Below are 18277 nucleotides of genomic sequence, written 5' to 3'. Positions count from 1 at the left end.
TTAGCCAGGCACAGTGACAGGTGCCTGTAATCACAGCTACTTAGGAGGCTGAGGCAGGAGAATCACTTGAACTCATGAGGTGGATGTTGCAGAGAGCCAAGATTGCGCCACTGTACTCTAGCCTAGACAACAGAGCAAGACTCCATCTCAACAACAACAAAAAAAATTAACTGGAACCGTAAGTCCAGTACAAAAAGATCAAAGTCCAATAGCAAGACTCAATACTACTTGTAAAAGGGACAACTACAAACAATGGATACCATATTATCTGTCACACCTTGCTATTATATAAAAATAAAGAAAATAGGCCAGACGCAGTGGCTCACACCTGTAATCCCAGCATTTTGGGTGGCCAAGGCAGGCAGATTATGAGGTCAGGAGATCAAGACCATCCTGGCTAACACGGTGAAACACCGTCTTCATTAAAAATAAAAAATAAAAAAAATGGCCGGGTGCGGTGGCTCACACCTGTAATCCCAGCACTTCAAGAGGCTGAGGCGGGCAGATCATGAGGTCAGGAGATCGAGACCATCCTGGCTAATAGGGTGAAATCCTGTCTCTACTACAAACACAAAAAATTAGCCAGGCGTGGTGGCGGGCGCCTGTAGTCCCAGCTACTCGGGAGGCTGAGGCAGGAGAATGGCATGAACCTGGGAGGCAGAACTTGCAGTGAGCTGAGATCGTGCCTCAAAACAAACATGCAACAGAAACAAAACAAAACAAAACAAACAAACAAAAATTAGCCAGGCATGGGGGCAGGCGCTTGTAGTCCCAGCTACTTGGGAGGCTGAGGCAGGAGAATGGTGTAAACCCGGGAGGCGGAGCTTGCAGTGAGCCAAGATAGCGCCACTGCACTCCAGTCTGGGCGACAAACCAAGACTCCATCTCAAAAAAAAAAAAAAGAAAGAAAATATACATAATTAAAATGGAACTAGACATTTTCATCACTTACTAGACGGTGACTAAAGCAAATTGCAAAGACCGTCTTTTATTATCAAGACATTTCTTCAGTCCTTTTCTAGCAAGGTAATCATCAGCAATACAAAGCCCAGAAATGTCAAACCTTCTCCAATTATATTTATACATGGCCTTAGGGCTTTGGCACTAGCCATACCCCCATATTCTTCATTCTGCTCTTCACTTAGATGGCCCCTCCATCTTTAATGTCTCAGCTTAAATAGTACATCTTCAGTGAGGTTATAAGGTCACCTTTATTGACCTTATAACCCACACTAGTCATTCAATTATTCATTATCATGCCACCATATTTTAGCTTTCTGTAAAGTACTTACTATCATCTGATACTTTTTTCTTGTTATCTTGTCCGTAGTTTCATTATAAACAAGATACACCTCTATACATATTATACTGTAAACTCTATGAAAGCAGGACCTTATTTGTCTTGCTCATTATAACCCTAGCACCTAGAACAAAGACTTAACACATTGTAAGACGATACTCAATATATATATGTATGGTCAATCAAAATAAACCAAAGCTAAGGCAAATGTCTTTAGAAATGTGTCACTTTACAATATTAGTTCCATAAACATTTCCAAGTATCTACTATAGTAGATAAAGCAAGATAAAAAGATAGATAAAGCAAGATAAAGAGCAAGATAAAAAGATAGTGATAAAGCAAGATAGAGAGAGAGAGGGTATAACAGAGGGGCTGTTTTAGATAGGGGCATCAAGAAAAGTCTCTCTGAGGGTGTGATATTTGAGTAGAGGCCTAAATAAAGTAAAGAAATGAGTCAAGTTGTTACCTGCTAGTATCATTACTGGCAGGAGAATAGCAAAGTATAAATGCTCTAAGGTTTAAGCACACTTAGAAGGTTTAAAGAGGAACAAGGAAGCCAGTATGGCTGGTGAGCTATGAGCCAGAGGGATAGTGATAAAAGATGAAGTTATAAAGTCAGGGATAAGATTATGTCTTTTGTAGGTCATAGTAAGGAACTTAGATTTTACTAGAAGTGTAATAGAAAGCTAGTGGAGAGGGCCAGGCATGGTGGCTCACCTGATGTCAGAAGTTTGAGACCAGCCTGGCCAACATAGTGAAACCCTGTCTCTACTAAAAATACAAAAATTAGCCAGGCATGGTGGCACATACCTGTAATCCCAGCTACTCGGGAGGCTGAGGCAGGAGAATTGCTTGAACCCAGGGAAGTGGAGGTTGGAGTGAGCCGAGATTGCACCACCACTGCACTCCCGCCTGGGCGACAGAGCCAGACTCCGTCTCAAAAAAAAAAAAAAGAGAGAGAGAGAAAGAAAGCTAGTGGAGAGTTTTAAGAGGGTAGATATAATCAAGTTGTATTTTTATGGAGAGGACTAGTTCATTTACATCTTAGTGAGACAATCTGAACTTGGGAGAAGATGCTGTCTGAAGATAGTAGAATAGGTACAGGGGGAAAAGTCATCATTAAATAGTAAGGCTGAGAGAAGCCAAAGAAGAGTTTATCTACTCTTTTTCTTTCTCTTTTTCGGCGGAGTTTCACTCTTGTTGCCCAGGCTGGAGTGCAATGGCGCAATCTCGGCTCACTGTACCCTGCGCCTCCCCGGTTCAAGTGATTCTCCTGCCTTGGCCTCTCAAGTAGCTGGGATTACAGCATGTGCCACCACGCCCAGCTAATTTTGTATTTTTAGTAGAGACAGGGTTTCTCCATGTTGGTCAGGTTGGTCTCGAACTCCCGAACTCAGGTGATCCACCTGCCTCGGCCTCACAAAGTGTTGGGATTACAGGTGTGAGCCACCATGCCTGGCCTATCTACTCATTTTTATTATCTACGGTCACAAGTGAAATTTACCTGTATTTTTTCTTGTATTTTTTCTGATTTTGGTATCCAGATTATATGAATATCGTAAAATAAGTAGCAATCCCAGCTCTTATGCAAGAGGTTGCTTAGTGCAACCTCCACCTCCCGGGCTCAAGCATTTCTCATGCCTCAGTCTCCTGAGTAGCTGGGATTACAGGCATGCACCACCATACCTGGCTAATTACTGAGACAGGGTTTCACCATGTTGGCCAGGCTTGTCTCAAACTCCCAACCTCAGGTGATCCGCCAGCCTTGGCCTCCCAAAGTGCTGGGATTACAGGTGTGAGCCACTGCACTGAAGCTATCTCAGAATTGTTTATGTAAGATTGGGATAGGCCAGGTGCAGTGGCTCACACCTGTAATCCCAGCACTTTGGGAGGCTGAGTCGGGTGGATCATGAGGTCAAGAGATTGAGATCATCCTGGCCAACATGGTGAAACCCCATCTCTACTAAAAATACAAAAATTAACTGGGCGTAGTGGCACGCGCCTGTAATCCCAGCTACTCAGGAGGCTGATGCAAGAGAACTGCTTGAACCCAGGAGGCAGAGGTTGCAGTGAGCCAAGATCATGCTACTGCACTCCAGCCTGGTGACAGAGAGAGACTCTGTTTCCAAAATAAAATGACAGATTGTGATCATCTGTTCTATGAAAATGTATGAAAAATCCTCTGGAGGGTGAAGGGGGTTGGAGCAGCATGTGGAATTTTTGACAATTAATTCAGTTTATCTAATAATTATTATTTTTTCAGGTCATCTCTTTTTATACTCACTTTAGTACTTCATGTTTTATATAAAATTTTCCATTTCATCTAAATTTTGGATTTTGTTAGCATAAAGACACGGATATTTCAGTTTATTTTGAAATTATTAATTTATTATTTGCTTAGTATTATTTAATAATTATCTTATTACTTTAAAAATCTCTTCTTAATCTGTAGTTTTAAGTCTCTTTTTTAATACCTAGTATTTTTATTTATGCTTACTCTCATTTTTTCCTGGCTTGACTTTTCAAGTAAATAGTTTGTTATTCTTGTTGTTTGCCTCTGTCATTAATTTCTGCTCTTTAATCTTTTTTTCTATTTTCAGTGCACTTACTCTGCGGTTATTCTTCTATTTTCTTAAGTTAAACATACAATTCAATCATTTTCTATCTTTCTTATTGTGGTGAATTCTTTAATTTTATGTTGCTGCCACATTCATTTTGAACATTTAATTTTCTCATGCCAGAAGCAGGGCTCAGCTACTCTTGACAGAATTTCCAGTTCTATACTATACCCAAATGGCTCAGGCCAATGGTCAGAAATAAGAACTTAGAGGCATCTCACCCGCCTAACAGACTAGGTTCCACACTTTCTTGCAGCTTCCTTTATCAGGACCATTCAGGTATTTGTTCTTGAACTTCCCTTATATATATTGCTAGTTGCTACACACTTTTCTCTCTCTGCCCAACTCTTCATTCTGCTTCACATTACACAGGGACAGAGGACTACCCTCCCAACTCATGTCCTCCTTGCCTAGGAACTGAAAGTAAAAATACCTCTGAACTTGTTTCCTATTGTGTTATATTGAATTTGTACCTTCCATCTGAAGAACTAGGGACTGCCCCAGGCTGGGCTTTCCCAGAGATACTGGGGAGAACAAAAGGTCAGGCTCCTAGAAGCCAGAGTGATGGTCACACAGGCAAAAATTGGACCACACAAGCTAGACAAGAGCCACAAAGGCATCTATCAGTATAAACAAGTTTCCTGTGTGAGGGACCCCCTGGTCATAGGTTGGACAACCAGGCTTTAGGCTGTCCACCATGTAGAAGAAGCATCCCATCAAAGGCACACTACAAACACTCTTGTTCAGTTCCCCTTCATTTCCTGTTAAGGTAGCTAACTGCTGAGGTACTAAAACCCCAGTTTGAGAGCTGGGGGCTCTCAAAATACTTGTCTTTTTTTTTTTTTTTTTTTTTAAATTCAGATGGAGTCTCGCTCTGTTGCCCAGGCTGGAGGGCAGTGGCATATTCTCGGCTCACAGCAAGCTCCACCTCCCGGGTTCATGCCATTCTCCTACCTCAGCCTCCTAAGTAGCTGGGACAACAGGCGCCCACCACCACGCCCGGCTAATTTTTGTATTTTTAGTAGAGATGGGGTTTTATCGTGTTAGCCAGGATGGCCTCGATCTCCTGACCTCGTGATCTACCCGCCTTGGCGGGTAGATTGCAGGCATGAGCCACTGCGCCCGGCCTCAAAACACTTGTCTTCTAACTGGCAGACTTAAGACTACAAATTTCTAAGTATCATTTTGGCTGTATCCACGGTTTTAGTATCTAGCAATCTCATTTATGTTCACTTGTAAGTATCTGGTGTTTGCTATTATGACTTCATTTTTATCCATAAATTGTTTTGAAGTAAATTATCTGTAGGATCCAAATGTATGGAGGATTTAGGAGATATCTTTTTATTATTACTTTACTTCTGATTTTATTGCATAATGACGAGAGAATGCAGTCAATATGATAGTGATTCTTTGATACTGGCTTTGTATTCTACTACATGGTTAGTTTTCTAAGTATTCCATGTGTGCTTTATGGGGTTATTAAAATCTTCTATAGCTGACAAAGATGTATTGCTAAATACATTATTTTCTGAAAGATTTTGTGTTCAATGTGGGGTTGGGCTATATCTCCTTGTAATTCTGTCCAATTTTGCAGACTTGTGCATATAAGCCCACAATTGTCATATCTTCTTGGCAAATTGTCTTTCAATGCTATTTGCCTTAAATTCAATTTTATGTGATATAAATATTATTACTATAGGATATTCTTACAGTTAATATTTGGCTGGAATCACTTTCTTTTCCTTTATTTTCTCTGTCACTTCTTTAAAAGATGTCTCTTTGGTAAATGATGTATGGCTATTTTTGTAAAGCCTACTTGAGAGTTTCTGTCTTCAATAGGAGAGTTTAGTACTTTCTTATTCATGGAGAATTCTGATAAATCTGGTTTTTCTTTTTGCCATCATATTTTCTGTTTTCTATTATCCTTGTTTTCCTGTGTTTCTGTTTCAGTTTCAAATTCCTATTTGCTGATGTACTGACTGAGTTCCTCATTCCTTTTTTTTCTTCTAGACGTATGCAGGTTATTTACTTCTTTTTTTTTTTTTAAGTGTTTATTCCCTTTATTTATAACACTTAGATTTGTGTTTTTAAAATACAGACTAAAATTAATCAGTATCTCTAGCCTTCTTCAACTGTAGTTCCCAATAATCACTATCTCTGTGTCGTCACTTCACCTCTACCTGTAACTCAATTTCTCTATCTGCAAAACAGGTAATAGTATTTACTTATGATTTACTATGATGACTTAATAAGATAATGTACATAACAGGCTTGCCAAAAAACCTGACTTCATAAATGATAATTACTGTGTCACTGTCACTTATCAAATAGTTTAGCTTCATACTTCCTTAACATCCTTATTCTCATAACTATTACCTATTTTCTATTTTGATGTTATCTATAATTTGGAATTTGTCATCAACCATTACTGCAACAGTACTGAAATCTAGATCCCAGAAATATTCTCCATTTGTCTCCAAACTTCTATTATTACACCTTTCCTACTGTCTCTAAACCTGTTACCTAATGTCATTTCAACACTTACTCCCCGGGCTCCACCCTTATCTCTCTGCTATGAACTGAAGTGTGTCCCCCTAGAATTTATAGGTTGACTCTCTAACACCCACTGTGACTGTATTTGGAGATAGGGTCTTCAGGATATAATTCAGGTTAAAGGAGTTCATAAGGGCTGGGTCCTAATCTGATGGGATTGATGTCCTTATAAAAAGATGAAAGGAAACCAGAGTTCTGTCTTCTCTCTCTCTCTGCCATATGAGGACACAGCAGGAAGTTGGGTTTGTAAACCAGGAAGAGAGCCTTCAATAGAAACTGACTCTACTGGAACCTTCATCTTGGAGGTTTCCAAACTCAAGAACAAGGAGAAATAAATGCCTGCTGTTTAAGCTACCCAGTCTATGGTACTTCGTTATAGCAGCCCTAGCAAACTAAAACAGTTCCATACCCGCTCTGCTGCCCAGGCTGGAGTGCAGTGGTGCGATCTCAACTCACTGCAACTTCCACCTCCAGGGTTCAAGCAATCAAGCAATTCTCCCGCCTCAGCCTCCCGAGTAGCTGGGGTTACAGGCATGCACCACCACACCCAGCTAATTTTTGTACTTTTAGTACAGAGGGGGCTTCACCATATTGGCCAGCCTTGTCTCAAACTCTTCACCTCAAGCAATCCACCCACCTCAGCCTCTCAAACTGTTGGGATTACAGGTGTGAGCCACTGCACCCAGTCTTTGGCCACATTTTCTATTTTTGTTTCACTCATTTAAATTTTTCCTACTTGCTGTCTCTTACTCTTTGTGCTTCCAATACTTGTCTACCATCTTCCCTTGACTTCTCCCTCAACTTCTCCTTCCCGTCACCGTCAAGTTTTCTGAAAATAACAGTAATCATTTCTTCATTTCTTGTTTATCCATTAAAATCTACTATAATCGGGTTCTCATTCTCACCATTCTACCAAAAATGATTTTAACGAAGTCATTAATTACTTATATTCCCAACCCAATGGCTTTTTTAATAATCAGCATCTTGGTTAGAATACACTCCAGTATTTTATACCGTTGGACATTTGAAACGAAAAACACAGGTAGTAATACAGAGACATATGACTTTGAATTACAGACAGGACACACACAAATGAAAAACTCCACAGGCAACTGGGACATATGAGTTGCTAAACAGAGATCTGTAAGTTATCTATACATATTTAGAAATTGAAGAGTTGAGAGTAGATATCAGAGAGCAGGTACAAAAGAAAGATTGCTGAGAAGAAAACTCTCCAGAATACCAACATTTAGAGCAGGTGAAGAAATGAAGAGTTTAAGAAGGAAAGTGGGTGAAACAATCAGAAAGAACACCAGGAATGAGTTGGTATCTAAGAAAATTTTCTATACAGGAATAACTTAAGAAAAGGCCTAATCATCTTAATAAATAGGTTACAGGCTACTTGAGGACACAGCTTGTTTTTATTTAGTAAGTAATCAATAAGTCTTTGATGGACTGAATCTTTCCTATAATAATGTGAAACAGTATAATTAATAGTTTGTTTTCTCCTTTCTAATTTTACTGTGATTTATAATATAATTTACTGTTGTATCATAGAGGCCACTGGAGTACTGCTTCACACTTTCAATTAATTAGTGAAATCTGATTTCTTTTTGAAAAGGGCTTAAAATGCTTTTCAGCTGTTATAAAGATTATGATTAAGAGTTTGCTCTTCAATTCTCAGAAAGCTTGAAATTCTGTTTTCTGAAACACATAATTTACTTTACAAACATTCAGTTTACAAGTATAGGCACTCATACGGTAATTTTGCTGCTCTTGGTTTATACCATTTCTTCCCCTAGAAAGAAATTACATGTTAATACAAGACTAAATTACCAGGCACCCCCTAGTGGCAGTAAAATCAAGTTACGAAGTTTTTTTGTTTTGTTTTTTAATAGGACATGGTTTGAGATACAGTTTTCTGTATCTATACTTCTTTTTTTTTTTTTTTTTAACAAAAAACAGCTTTATTGAAATACAGTGAATATGTAAGGCACAGCATATATGGTAATATTTATGTGCATGCACCTATGAAACAATCACCAAAACCAAGATAATGAACATATTCATCACTTCCAAAAGTTTCCCTGTGCCCATTTGCAATCTATTCCTCCAAGCTCTTTCCGAACCCCCCATGCCCCCTCTGGTATCTATACTTCTTTAACAAAACTTAAGAGTGGGATGTTTTGTCAGTGAACAATTTAATAATTATTTTATTTTATTTATTTTGAGACAGGGTCTTGCTCTGCTGCCCAGGCTGAAATACAGTGGCATGATCACAGCTCACTGTAACCTCGAACTCTCGGGCTCAAGCAATTCTCCTGCCTCAGCCTCCTGAGTAGCTAGGACTATAAGTGTGTGCCACAACACCCGTCTATTTCATAAAAATTGTTTGTAGTGATACAGTCTCGCTATGTTCTCCAGGCTGGTCTCAAACTCCTACAGTCAAGTGATCCTCCCACCTCAGCGTCCCAAAGTGCTGGGGTTACAGGCATGAGCCACCGTGCCCGGCCAACATGTTATTTTATATCTACATTATGTTAAAGGATTAATAATATACTGTAACTAAGAGTGAATTCACACCCTGAAATTTCATGCAAATTCTTAAGAATTATAAGTGAGATAATATATGCAAATGTAAGAATATATACATAAGCCTTCCCATTTTACTCTACCAATTACAGAGTTGCTATATTCATTTGCCAATTTCCAAATATAACACTTAGAACCATAATTACCTTTTTTCTCCTTTTTAGATTATAAATTAGGTTACAAATTACAAATCAGTTTCTAAGAATCCATCAATTATAACAAAATTCTGCAAAAGCAAATCAGTTTAATTCATTATGAAGTCTAGTACAAAGCAAGTTTATCTGTCTACCATTTTTGATAATATGATATGCTATATAACTTACTAGGATATTGTTTGATTCTACTATATAGTTAAGATGTCAAGTGGCCGGGCACAGTGGCTCACGCCTGTAATCCCAGCACTTTGGGAGGCCGAGGCGGGAGGATCACCTGAGGTAGGGGTTTGAGACCAGCCTGCCCAACATGGTGAAACCCCATCTCTACTAAAAATAGCAAAAATTAGCCAGGCGTACTGGTGGGCACCTGTAATCCCAGCTACTCAGGAGGCTGAGAAAGGAGAATCGCTTGAACCCAGGAGGCAGAGGTTGCAGTGAGCTGAGTCATGCCATTGTACTTCAGCGTAGGCAACAAGAGCGAAACTCTGTCTCCAAAAAAAGAAAAAAAAAGGTCAAAATATTTTTATTTGATGAGTCACGAAATAAAACTCATAACTTATTAATAAAATAATTATTACCATCAGCTTTTAAGGTTCTGCATGGATTTTGTTTTGTTTTTTAAACTGTCTCCCATGAAGTCAGCTTTCAAGATGTATGTTATTTTAAAAATCTCTAGTGTTATAGAAAGATATATTGAATAAACATACTACAAGATGTAAACTCTGGCTTTTAAGTTATGTTTTAATCAAAAGTACATTAACATGACTTTTACATTAGCAGGAGTCTCCATTTGTCCCTCCTCCCACTACGTTTTTTGTTCACCTTTGAATTTTTCTCTCTTTCTTATTTTTCCAATACAAGAAAAGAATCATTCTAACTTGGTAAAAATCCACAAAGCCAACTAGAGAAGGATACTTTAATGCTAAAGTACTCATTCTCCAATAAACGCTGCATTTCAGCAGCACTGTAGACTCCTGCTTGCCTAGGGAGTGAGTGACTGGCAATCAAACTAAGGTCAACTACACGGCAATGAAGAACATTTCCATTAGCCCAGGAAGACATTTTGATAAATCCATTTAATCATGCTACTGGAAAGCAATAGATTATAAACAATGATATCTCCTGTCTGCTTTTAATTATGTGGATTACATATTTTATGACAGTGATTACACTTTGTTAGCTAACCTATAAAATAATGTTCTACCTGACTAGATACAGAACGACACCTATAACTCTTTAACTTAATCTCATCTGAGGTTTACATCAACATTATTATAAACACATGGACTAAAAGTTTGTAGTTTGTGATTTTGTAACTGTGTGCAAATTCCACTTTCTGTTAACATATGGTCTAAACATAGAAGATAAAGAGCAATCCAAGAACTCTTTAAATTCTTAACCCAAAACAAACTATTAATAGACCAGCAAATACAACTACACAAGATTTAACTTTTCAGTTCAGTGATTTCTACTTCAGTAAAGCCAAATTTAATTTTATTTTTGCTACTATCTACCTAAAAATCAAGATATTTGCTAAGTGGTGGGGGGAAAGCTTGACAATATTCAAACTTTAGGGACACAGGTCTCCCTACCACAAAAAAACACCAAGTTGTTGTATTTAAAAGAGAAAAATTTGTATCAACAACAGAAAACCTAAAAATAACTTAAACATAGTTCTGGAATAATACTGTATGAAAAGATTCCTCATAAAAATTATTATCTTTTTTTTTTTTTTGAGACTGAGTCTGGCTCTGTCGCCCAGGCTGGAGTGCAGTGGCCGGATCTCAGCTCACTGCAAGCTCCGCCTCCCGGGTTTACGCCATTCTCCTGCCTCAGCCTCCGGAGTAGCTGGGACCACAGGCGCCCACCACCTCGCCCGGCTAGTTTTTTGTATTTTTTAGTAGAGACAGGGTTTCACCGTGTTAGCCAGGATGGTCTCGATCTCCTGACCTTGTGATCCGCCCGTCTCAGCCTCCCAAAGTGCTGGGATTACAGGCTTGAGCCACCGCGCCCGGCTAAAAATTATTATCTTATCACTAGCATAATCATCCACTACAGGTCAGTTTGCTTCATTAAACAATTAAAAACATAATGTATAATTAAAAATTAAAATCATGTGATCATTGTATAAATGTATTCAGTTCCACTGTGAAAACTGAAAAAACAATGAGACCCTTTATTCCAAATAGAGAGAAAACCTTAATAAAAAATTTATATCGCCAGTCACAGTGGCTCATGCCTGTAATCCCAGCACTTTGGGAGGCCGAGGTGGGCGGATCACCTGAGGTCGGGAGTTCAAGACCAGCCCAACGAACATGGAGAAACCCCATCTCTACCAAAAATACAAAATTAGCCGGGCGTGGTGGCACATGCCTGTAATCCCAGCTACTCGGGAGGCTGAGGAAGGAGAATTGCTTGAACTTGGGAGGCAGAGGTTGTGGTGAGCTAAGATCGCACCATTACACCTCAGCCTGGGCAACAAGTGTGAAACTCCGTTTCAAAAAAATATATATATATATATATAGATATATATATACACACACACATATATATATATATATGTTACTGTTTTTCAAGATTTACTCTGCAGAGCTCAATGAATCTTCCTCAAAGGTATGTCTTCTTTAGCAATGAGAGACACTGGAACTCCATTTATACTTTCTCTTCCTTCCAACTTGAATCCTTTCCCTTCAGTCAAAGAAGTACCATTTTGACAATTTTTAATAATTATACTGGAGTTCTGCTAAATATTTTAAAGTGGTATAAGAAGATTATACCATTAAAACAAACTATCCAGACCAAATTGTTTCAAACCTGATATACTTCATAGTAATTGGTTGGGTCAAGTTTCAACAAGACTTGCATTTGATTTAATTTTGAGGTTAATATACAACTTAAAGCAATTTTAACAACTGAGTTTTTCATTTCAGGTTTCCAGGAAATATAAACAACTTACCCAGAATGACTAGATGATGAAGGTGGTGGCAAATCTGGTGTAAGGACATAAAGACTGTTGTTTTTTGGCAAGTGTAGCGATTTTAGGACCGTCTGAAAAAGAAAAAATAAAGCAAAAAATGAATGTTGATTACTCATTACTGATTTTTCCTACAATTCTTGAAAAATTGTTAATTTTGTAGTTCGATTTTTTCATCTTTTGATAATTTCCTAAATAGGCTAATGCAAACGAACTACTGAATCCAAGTAATCTTATTGCCCATATATATAATATATACATATATTATATATGGGAATATGGTTGTATACCTATATACATTATATGTATACAACATTCAGGTTTATGTTAGTTTATTTTATATATGTATATGTATACATATATGTGTGTATATACATATGTATCTGTGTGTGTACATATATGTGTGTTTATATATGTATATATGTGTATATACACTCATATACATATATAAAATAAACTAGCATAAACCTGAATGTTAATATACAAACTCTTCAGCTCATGAAGCAATACAAATAGATAAGAACACAGTTGGGACTCAATTACTTTTTCACTGAAGTAGTAGATCCTTGCAACTAATATATACTTCGTTTCAGGGTCATCATAGCAAAAATTGGTAATACAGGTTTTCAGAGATCATTAGACCTTGAAAAGATCACTGAGAGCACCTCAAGTCAATGATTTTATAGATGGGAAGCTATATAGCCTAAGAGGTTAAGTAACTTGGATGAGGGCTCTAGTGTTACCTAGATATCTTTTACTCCAGATATCTTTTTTGTTAAAGCTCTCTCTCTCTGGAATTAATAAATTACTATTGGACTACATATGACCTACTATCTTGATATGCATAGAAAATTTCATTCACTAAATTTCTTTGCAGAAAACTCACATATATTTCAAACTACTAACCGGAAGGTAAAAACTTGCTGAAGTACTTCAAACTTTTCTTGACAGCAATACACACTAAGAAATACATTGTACATCTTTACATCATAAGCCAGGAAATGCACTTATTCAACAGATATTTATTGAGCCACCTACTCTGTACCAGGACTACTCTAGCCACTGAGAATACAGCATTGAACAGAATAGCCTAAAATAAAATTCTCTGATCTTAGGGAGCTTACATTTGAGTAGGAATAAATAAAACAAGTAACCCTGTATAGTTGAATGTTGAAGGTGACAATTTTTTGACTAAAAATAAAGCAGGGAAGGGGGGATAAAGAATGTGGGGTTGGGGAGCTTGGCAATTTTGAACAGGGTGATGAAGGTGGGTCTCACTTGGAGAATGTGACATTTGAGCAAAAACTTAAAGGTGAAGGAAACAAACCATGAGAATATATAAAGAAATAATATATTCCTTCCTGGGGAGGGGCAATCTTAACACAAGCATGGAACATAAGAAACTTATTCTTAACTCCTCCATGAGAGGACCCAGCTTATTAAGTGTGCAGTCTTAATCCAAAGGTATTGAGACTTACTCTTGACTCATACTAGTTATCTGTTAAATGAAAATAAATACATAATTACCCTTATTATATGAAATACACTATGGCATTTCCTATTGTATTATATTTCTCTTTTTTCATTTCTTTCTTCTTCCATTTTTTTGTTTTTGTTTTTGTTTAATGATGTTGACTATAACCCACTCAATTAACTTCTCAATCCACTAATGGTTTATGGTCCATGGTTTGAAAAAAACACTGCATTAGGCAATTACCTGTAACTTTACAATCTGCCAGGAGACATGGATATCCTGAAACTTTATGTCAAATATGTGATATCCTTTTGAAATTGATGAGTTATCTCTATAGAGTTAACATGCAAACATTACAACACACTCACACACAAATTATTTTTCTCTTTTTATCTTTCATTGTTTTACTCTGCGAATTATTGGTAAATGCTTGCCATTTGATCAAGTCATTATTGTTCTTTTCCCATGCCACTATCCAAAGATTTTCTATTAAATCTTTCCCATCAAACCACATATGGCAAGATTAAATAAAATGGATACTTTCCTTAAGTCATTTACTCATGCATTCATCCCATAAACATTTATTTCAGGTGTGTTATGCCAGGTATTAAATATACGATGATGAAAGAAACAGATATGGTCCCTCTATTAATACTGGTGTGATGGAGAATGCTGGAATGGGACCAAATTAGATACAGAAGCCTGTTGGAGAAGGTAACCTTAAGCTGAGACTTGAATTATGAAAAAGAGCCACCCATGTGAAGAATGGGAGGTAAAGCATTCCAGGCAGCTGAATAGCATCTGTCAGACAAAGATGTAAAGAGCTTGAGCCTATTAAAATATTTCAAAAAAGGTTTCTGTGGCTGCAGCATGGAAAGTGAGAGTAAGAAAGGCTCAAGATGATGTTGTAAAGGTGAGAATGGGGTAATACAATACTTTTTAAACTATTGTGAGTAGTCTGAATTTTATTCGAAATGTAACAAAAAAGCTATGTTTTAATGAGAGAGTGATATAATTCAATTTATGTTTTTAAAAGATCACTCTGACTGCTGTGTGGAGAACGCATTGGAAGAAACACTGAAAGGAAGCTGAGACAACAACAATGAAGTTACCATATTGCTCCAGACAAGAGATGGTCATGGCCTGAATTAAGCAGTTGCAATTTAAATACTAAAAAGTGGCCATGGTTGAGATACATTTTAGAGATCGAATCTATAGAATTTACCAAAGGATTAGGTGCTGTAAGAAATGAGAAAAGACGGATGGCCAAATTTTTGGATTCAGTGGTGGCTATAATCGTTCTGCCACTTATTGGGGGAAGATTGGCAGAGATATGGCATAGGAGGGAAAATCAAGAGTTCCATTTTAAACATGTTAAGTTTGAAACACTAATAAGATACACAAGTACAGAAGTCAATTACCAATTTGGATATGTGAATTCAAAAAAGTATGAGCTGGAAATATAAATTTGGAGGCAATCAGAAAATTAATGGCATGGGAATAGCAGAAATCTCCTAGCGAAGACTACATAGAAATAAGTAACTAAGGCTGGGTGCCACGGCTCATGCCTGTAATCTCAGCACTTTGGGAGGTCAAGGCAGGAGGATTGCATGAGCCCAGGAATTCAAGACCAGTCTGGAAAACATAGCAAGACCCTGTCTCTACAAAAATTTAAAAAAAAAAAAATTAGCCAGGCGTGGTGGTGCACATCTATAGTCCTAGCTACTTAGAAGGCTGAGGTACAAGGATCACTTGAGTCTAGGAGGTCAAGGCAGCAATGAGCCATGATTGTACCACTGCACTCCAACCTAAGCAACAGGGTGAGAACCCATCTCATAAAAAGAAGAAAGAAGTAAATTAAAGTATTTGTAACCAAGACTGTGTTCAAATTTTGGGGGGATTGGGGGTAGGGGAGACAGACTCTTGCTCTCTCGCCCATGATGGAGTGTAGTGGCACAATCTCAGCTCACTGCAACCTCTACCTCCCAGGTTCAAGTGATTCTTGTGCCTCAGCCTCCCGAGCAGCTGGGACTACAGGTGTGCACCACCACGCCCAGCTAATTTTTATATTTTTAATAGAGACAGGGTTTTGTCATGTTGTCCAGGCTGATCTCAGACTACTGGCCTCAAGTGATCTGTCTGACTCAGCCTCCCAAAGTGTTGGGATTACAGGTATGAGCCACTGCACCCAGCTGACCGATTCAAACCCACAGGTTTCTCAATGAATGAATGAATAAATAATATAATTATGAAAACGAATTCATTTTGGTGTTTTCTTTCTGTCAAGGTTGCTGATTTACTCGGTCAGCACTTTTAAAAAGTTTTAATCCATGCATCAATTAGAATGGCCATACAACAGCAGGGGATATCAAACTATGGCCTGGGGGTCAGACCCAGCCTGCTGCCTGTTTTTGTATGGCCTGTGAGTTAAGAATGGTTTTCACTTTTTTTAAGAGTTGGAAAATAAATCAAAAGAGTATTTTATGGCATGTGAAATTACATAAAGTTCAAATTTCTGCATCCATAAACATACTGAAACACAGTTACGCTCAATGTTTCACATATTGTCTATGGCTGCTTTCCCACTAAGAGAGCGGTGATTAAGTAGCTGCATGGCACACAAAGCCTAAAATATTTACTACCTGACTTTGTACAGAAAAAGTTTGCTGACACCTAATACAGCACTTCTAAACTTACCCATATCTTCCCAACCCAAAATTCCTGTAAATATCTCACTGAAATACTCAGAACATCTCCAAATTTCAAATGAACTCACATATAAGTACTTACAGGCACAATCACTACAAGAAGCCATTCATGAAGAAGAATTGAACCAAAAGTTGAAGTTTTTTTTATTTTTATTTACCTTTTATTTTGAGACAGGGTCTCGCCCTGTTGCCCAGGCTGGAGTGCAGTGGCACGATCTTGGCTCACGGCAGCCTCCACCTCCCAGGTTCAAGCAATTCTCCCACCTCAGTCTCCCGAGTAGCTTGGATTACAGGGGTGCGCAACCACGCCCAGATAATTTTTGCAATTTTAGTAGAGATGGGGTTTTACCATGTTGGCCAGGATGGTCTCGAACTCCTGACCTCAGGTGATTCACTTGCCTTGGCCTCCCAAAGTGATAGGATTATAGGCGTGAGCCACCACGCCCGGCCAAAAGTTGAAGATTCTAAGTTTATGCCTGGCCATTAAAATGACCCAGTAACAAATGTGAAAACATTCAATAATTATTTCCACTTCAAACATCTAAAACTTGAGAGCTAACTCATTTTTTTTCCTTCTTTCTCCACTCTCTCTGGAAGAAAAAAAAGTGTGTAAGGCCAGGCGCGGTGGCTCACATCTATAATCTCAGCACTTTGGAAGGTCGAGGCAGGCAGATCATGAGGTCAGGAGGGAGTTCAAGACCAGCCTGGCCAACATGGTGAAATCCCATGCCTACTAAAAATGCAAAAATCAGCTGGGCATAGTGGCATGTGCCTGCAGTCCCAGCTACTCGGGAGGCTGAAGCAGAAGAATCGCTTGAATCCTGGAGGCAGAGGTTGCAGTGAGGGAAGATCGTGCCACTACACTCCAGTATGGGCAACAAAGCGAGACTCTGTCTCAAAAAAAAGTGTAAAAAATTTTATATCTGAGGTTGCTACTGGGACCCTGAGAATAGCAATTATTTCCTTAAAATTGCAACACTCTCTGCAAATTCTTAAAATATAATTTATCCCATGCACCTGCCACTATCCAAGTCAACAAGGAAAACAACATTCTTATCATTTAAATTCTCAGTTTAAAAAATTTCCTATTATCTTTGTTCCACAATCAATACTTGACATAAATGTATACACTGCATGTGACTTCTTTCAGACCAATATATAATTGCTCAGAAAATTATTATTCCAGGGCATTCTCTGATACTCTAGGAGGTTTGAAAAAAAGGTAAAGGCTCCCCAAAAAAGGGCCAAACTCCTTTAAAAGTTAGAAATAGGAAAAACATACCATATACTGTTTTCATTTACAAATCTACTCATTTACAATTGTTATTGGTTTATCATGAAATATTTTAGCTTAGAAAACACTACTTGCTGAATCCTTAAACTAAATTACTATTGCCAAATCTACTTCTGCCATATGTAACAACATTAATAAAAACCAATTTTTACGTATCATTTAATCAGTGGCATAACTTAATTTCTATGTAATTAAAAAACTCACACTGTCTTCCACATCTCCCGTCTTCCAGCCTTTTAACAGCATTTTGGACACAGGTATCTGAAGTTCATTTTCTAGAATCTGTTTAATCTCTCCTGTATAAATAACAAGAGATCAAATATTACTAACAAAATAACACAGTTAACATTTGTCCATATCCAGAGCTAACACTAATATGTGGCATATAGTGTACAGTCAATCACATTTGTCTGATGAATATTTCTGTATCTATAAAATGGGAAATAATATTATTTATCTTATCTTGCCCTAGGATCTGAGGATGACAAAAGATAGCATACATTAATGAAACTAAAAAATAAAGCTAGGCTGGGTGTGGTTGCTCATGCCTGTAATTCCAGCACTTTGAGAGGCCAAGGTGGGCAGATCACCTGAGGTTGAGAGTTCAAG

General features: G+C 38.0%; 1 protein-coding gene across 5 annotated transcripts in view; it reads right to left on the bottom strand.

The window, feature by feature from the left end:
• FAF1 (Fas associated factor 1) overlaps positions 1-18277 on the bottom strand; it is a 512111-nt gene that overhangs the window by 282303 nt on the left and 211531 nt on the right. For all 5 annotated transcript variants that reach the window (XM_015436105.3, XM_015436115.3, XM_045386413.2 and 2 more), the window contains 2 exons: positions 17873-17964; positions 12175-12266 (listed from right to left, as the gene is read on the bottom strand). In XM_015436105.3, the coding sequence (XP_015291591.1) occupies positions 12175-12266; positions 17873-17964 (184 nt within the window). The remainder of the gene's footprint in view (positions 1-12174; positions 12267-17872; positions 17965-18277) is intronic.

The sequence above is a fragment of the Macaca fascicularis genome, chromosome 1, assembly GCF_037993035.2.
Source record: "Macaca fascicularis isolate 582-1 chromosome 1, T2T-MFA8v1.1".
NCBI lineage: Eukaryota > Metazoa > Chordata > Mammalia > Primates > Cercopithecidae > Macaca > Macaca fascicularis.
The sequence above is the reverse complement of the archived record's forward strand: the minus strand, read 5'-3'. Positions and strand labels throughout refer to the sequence as shown.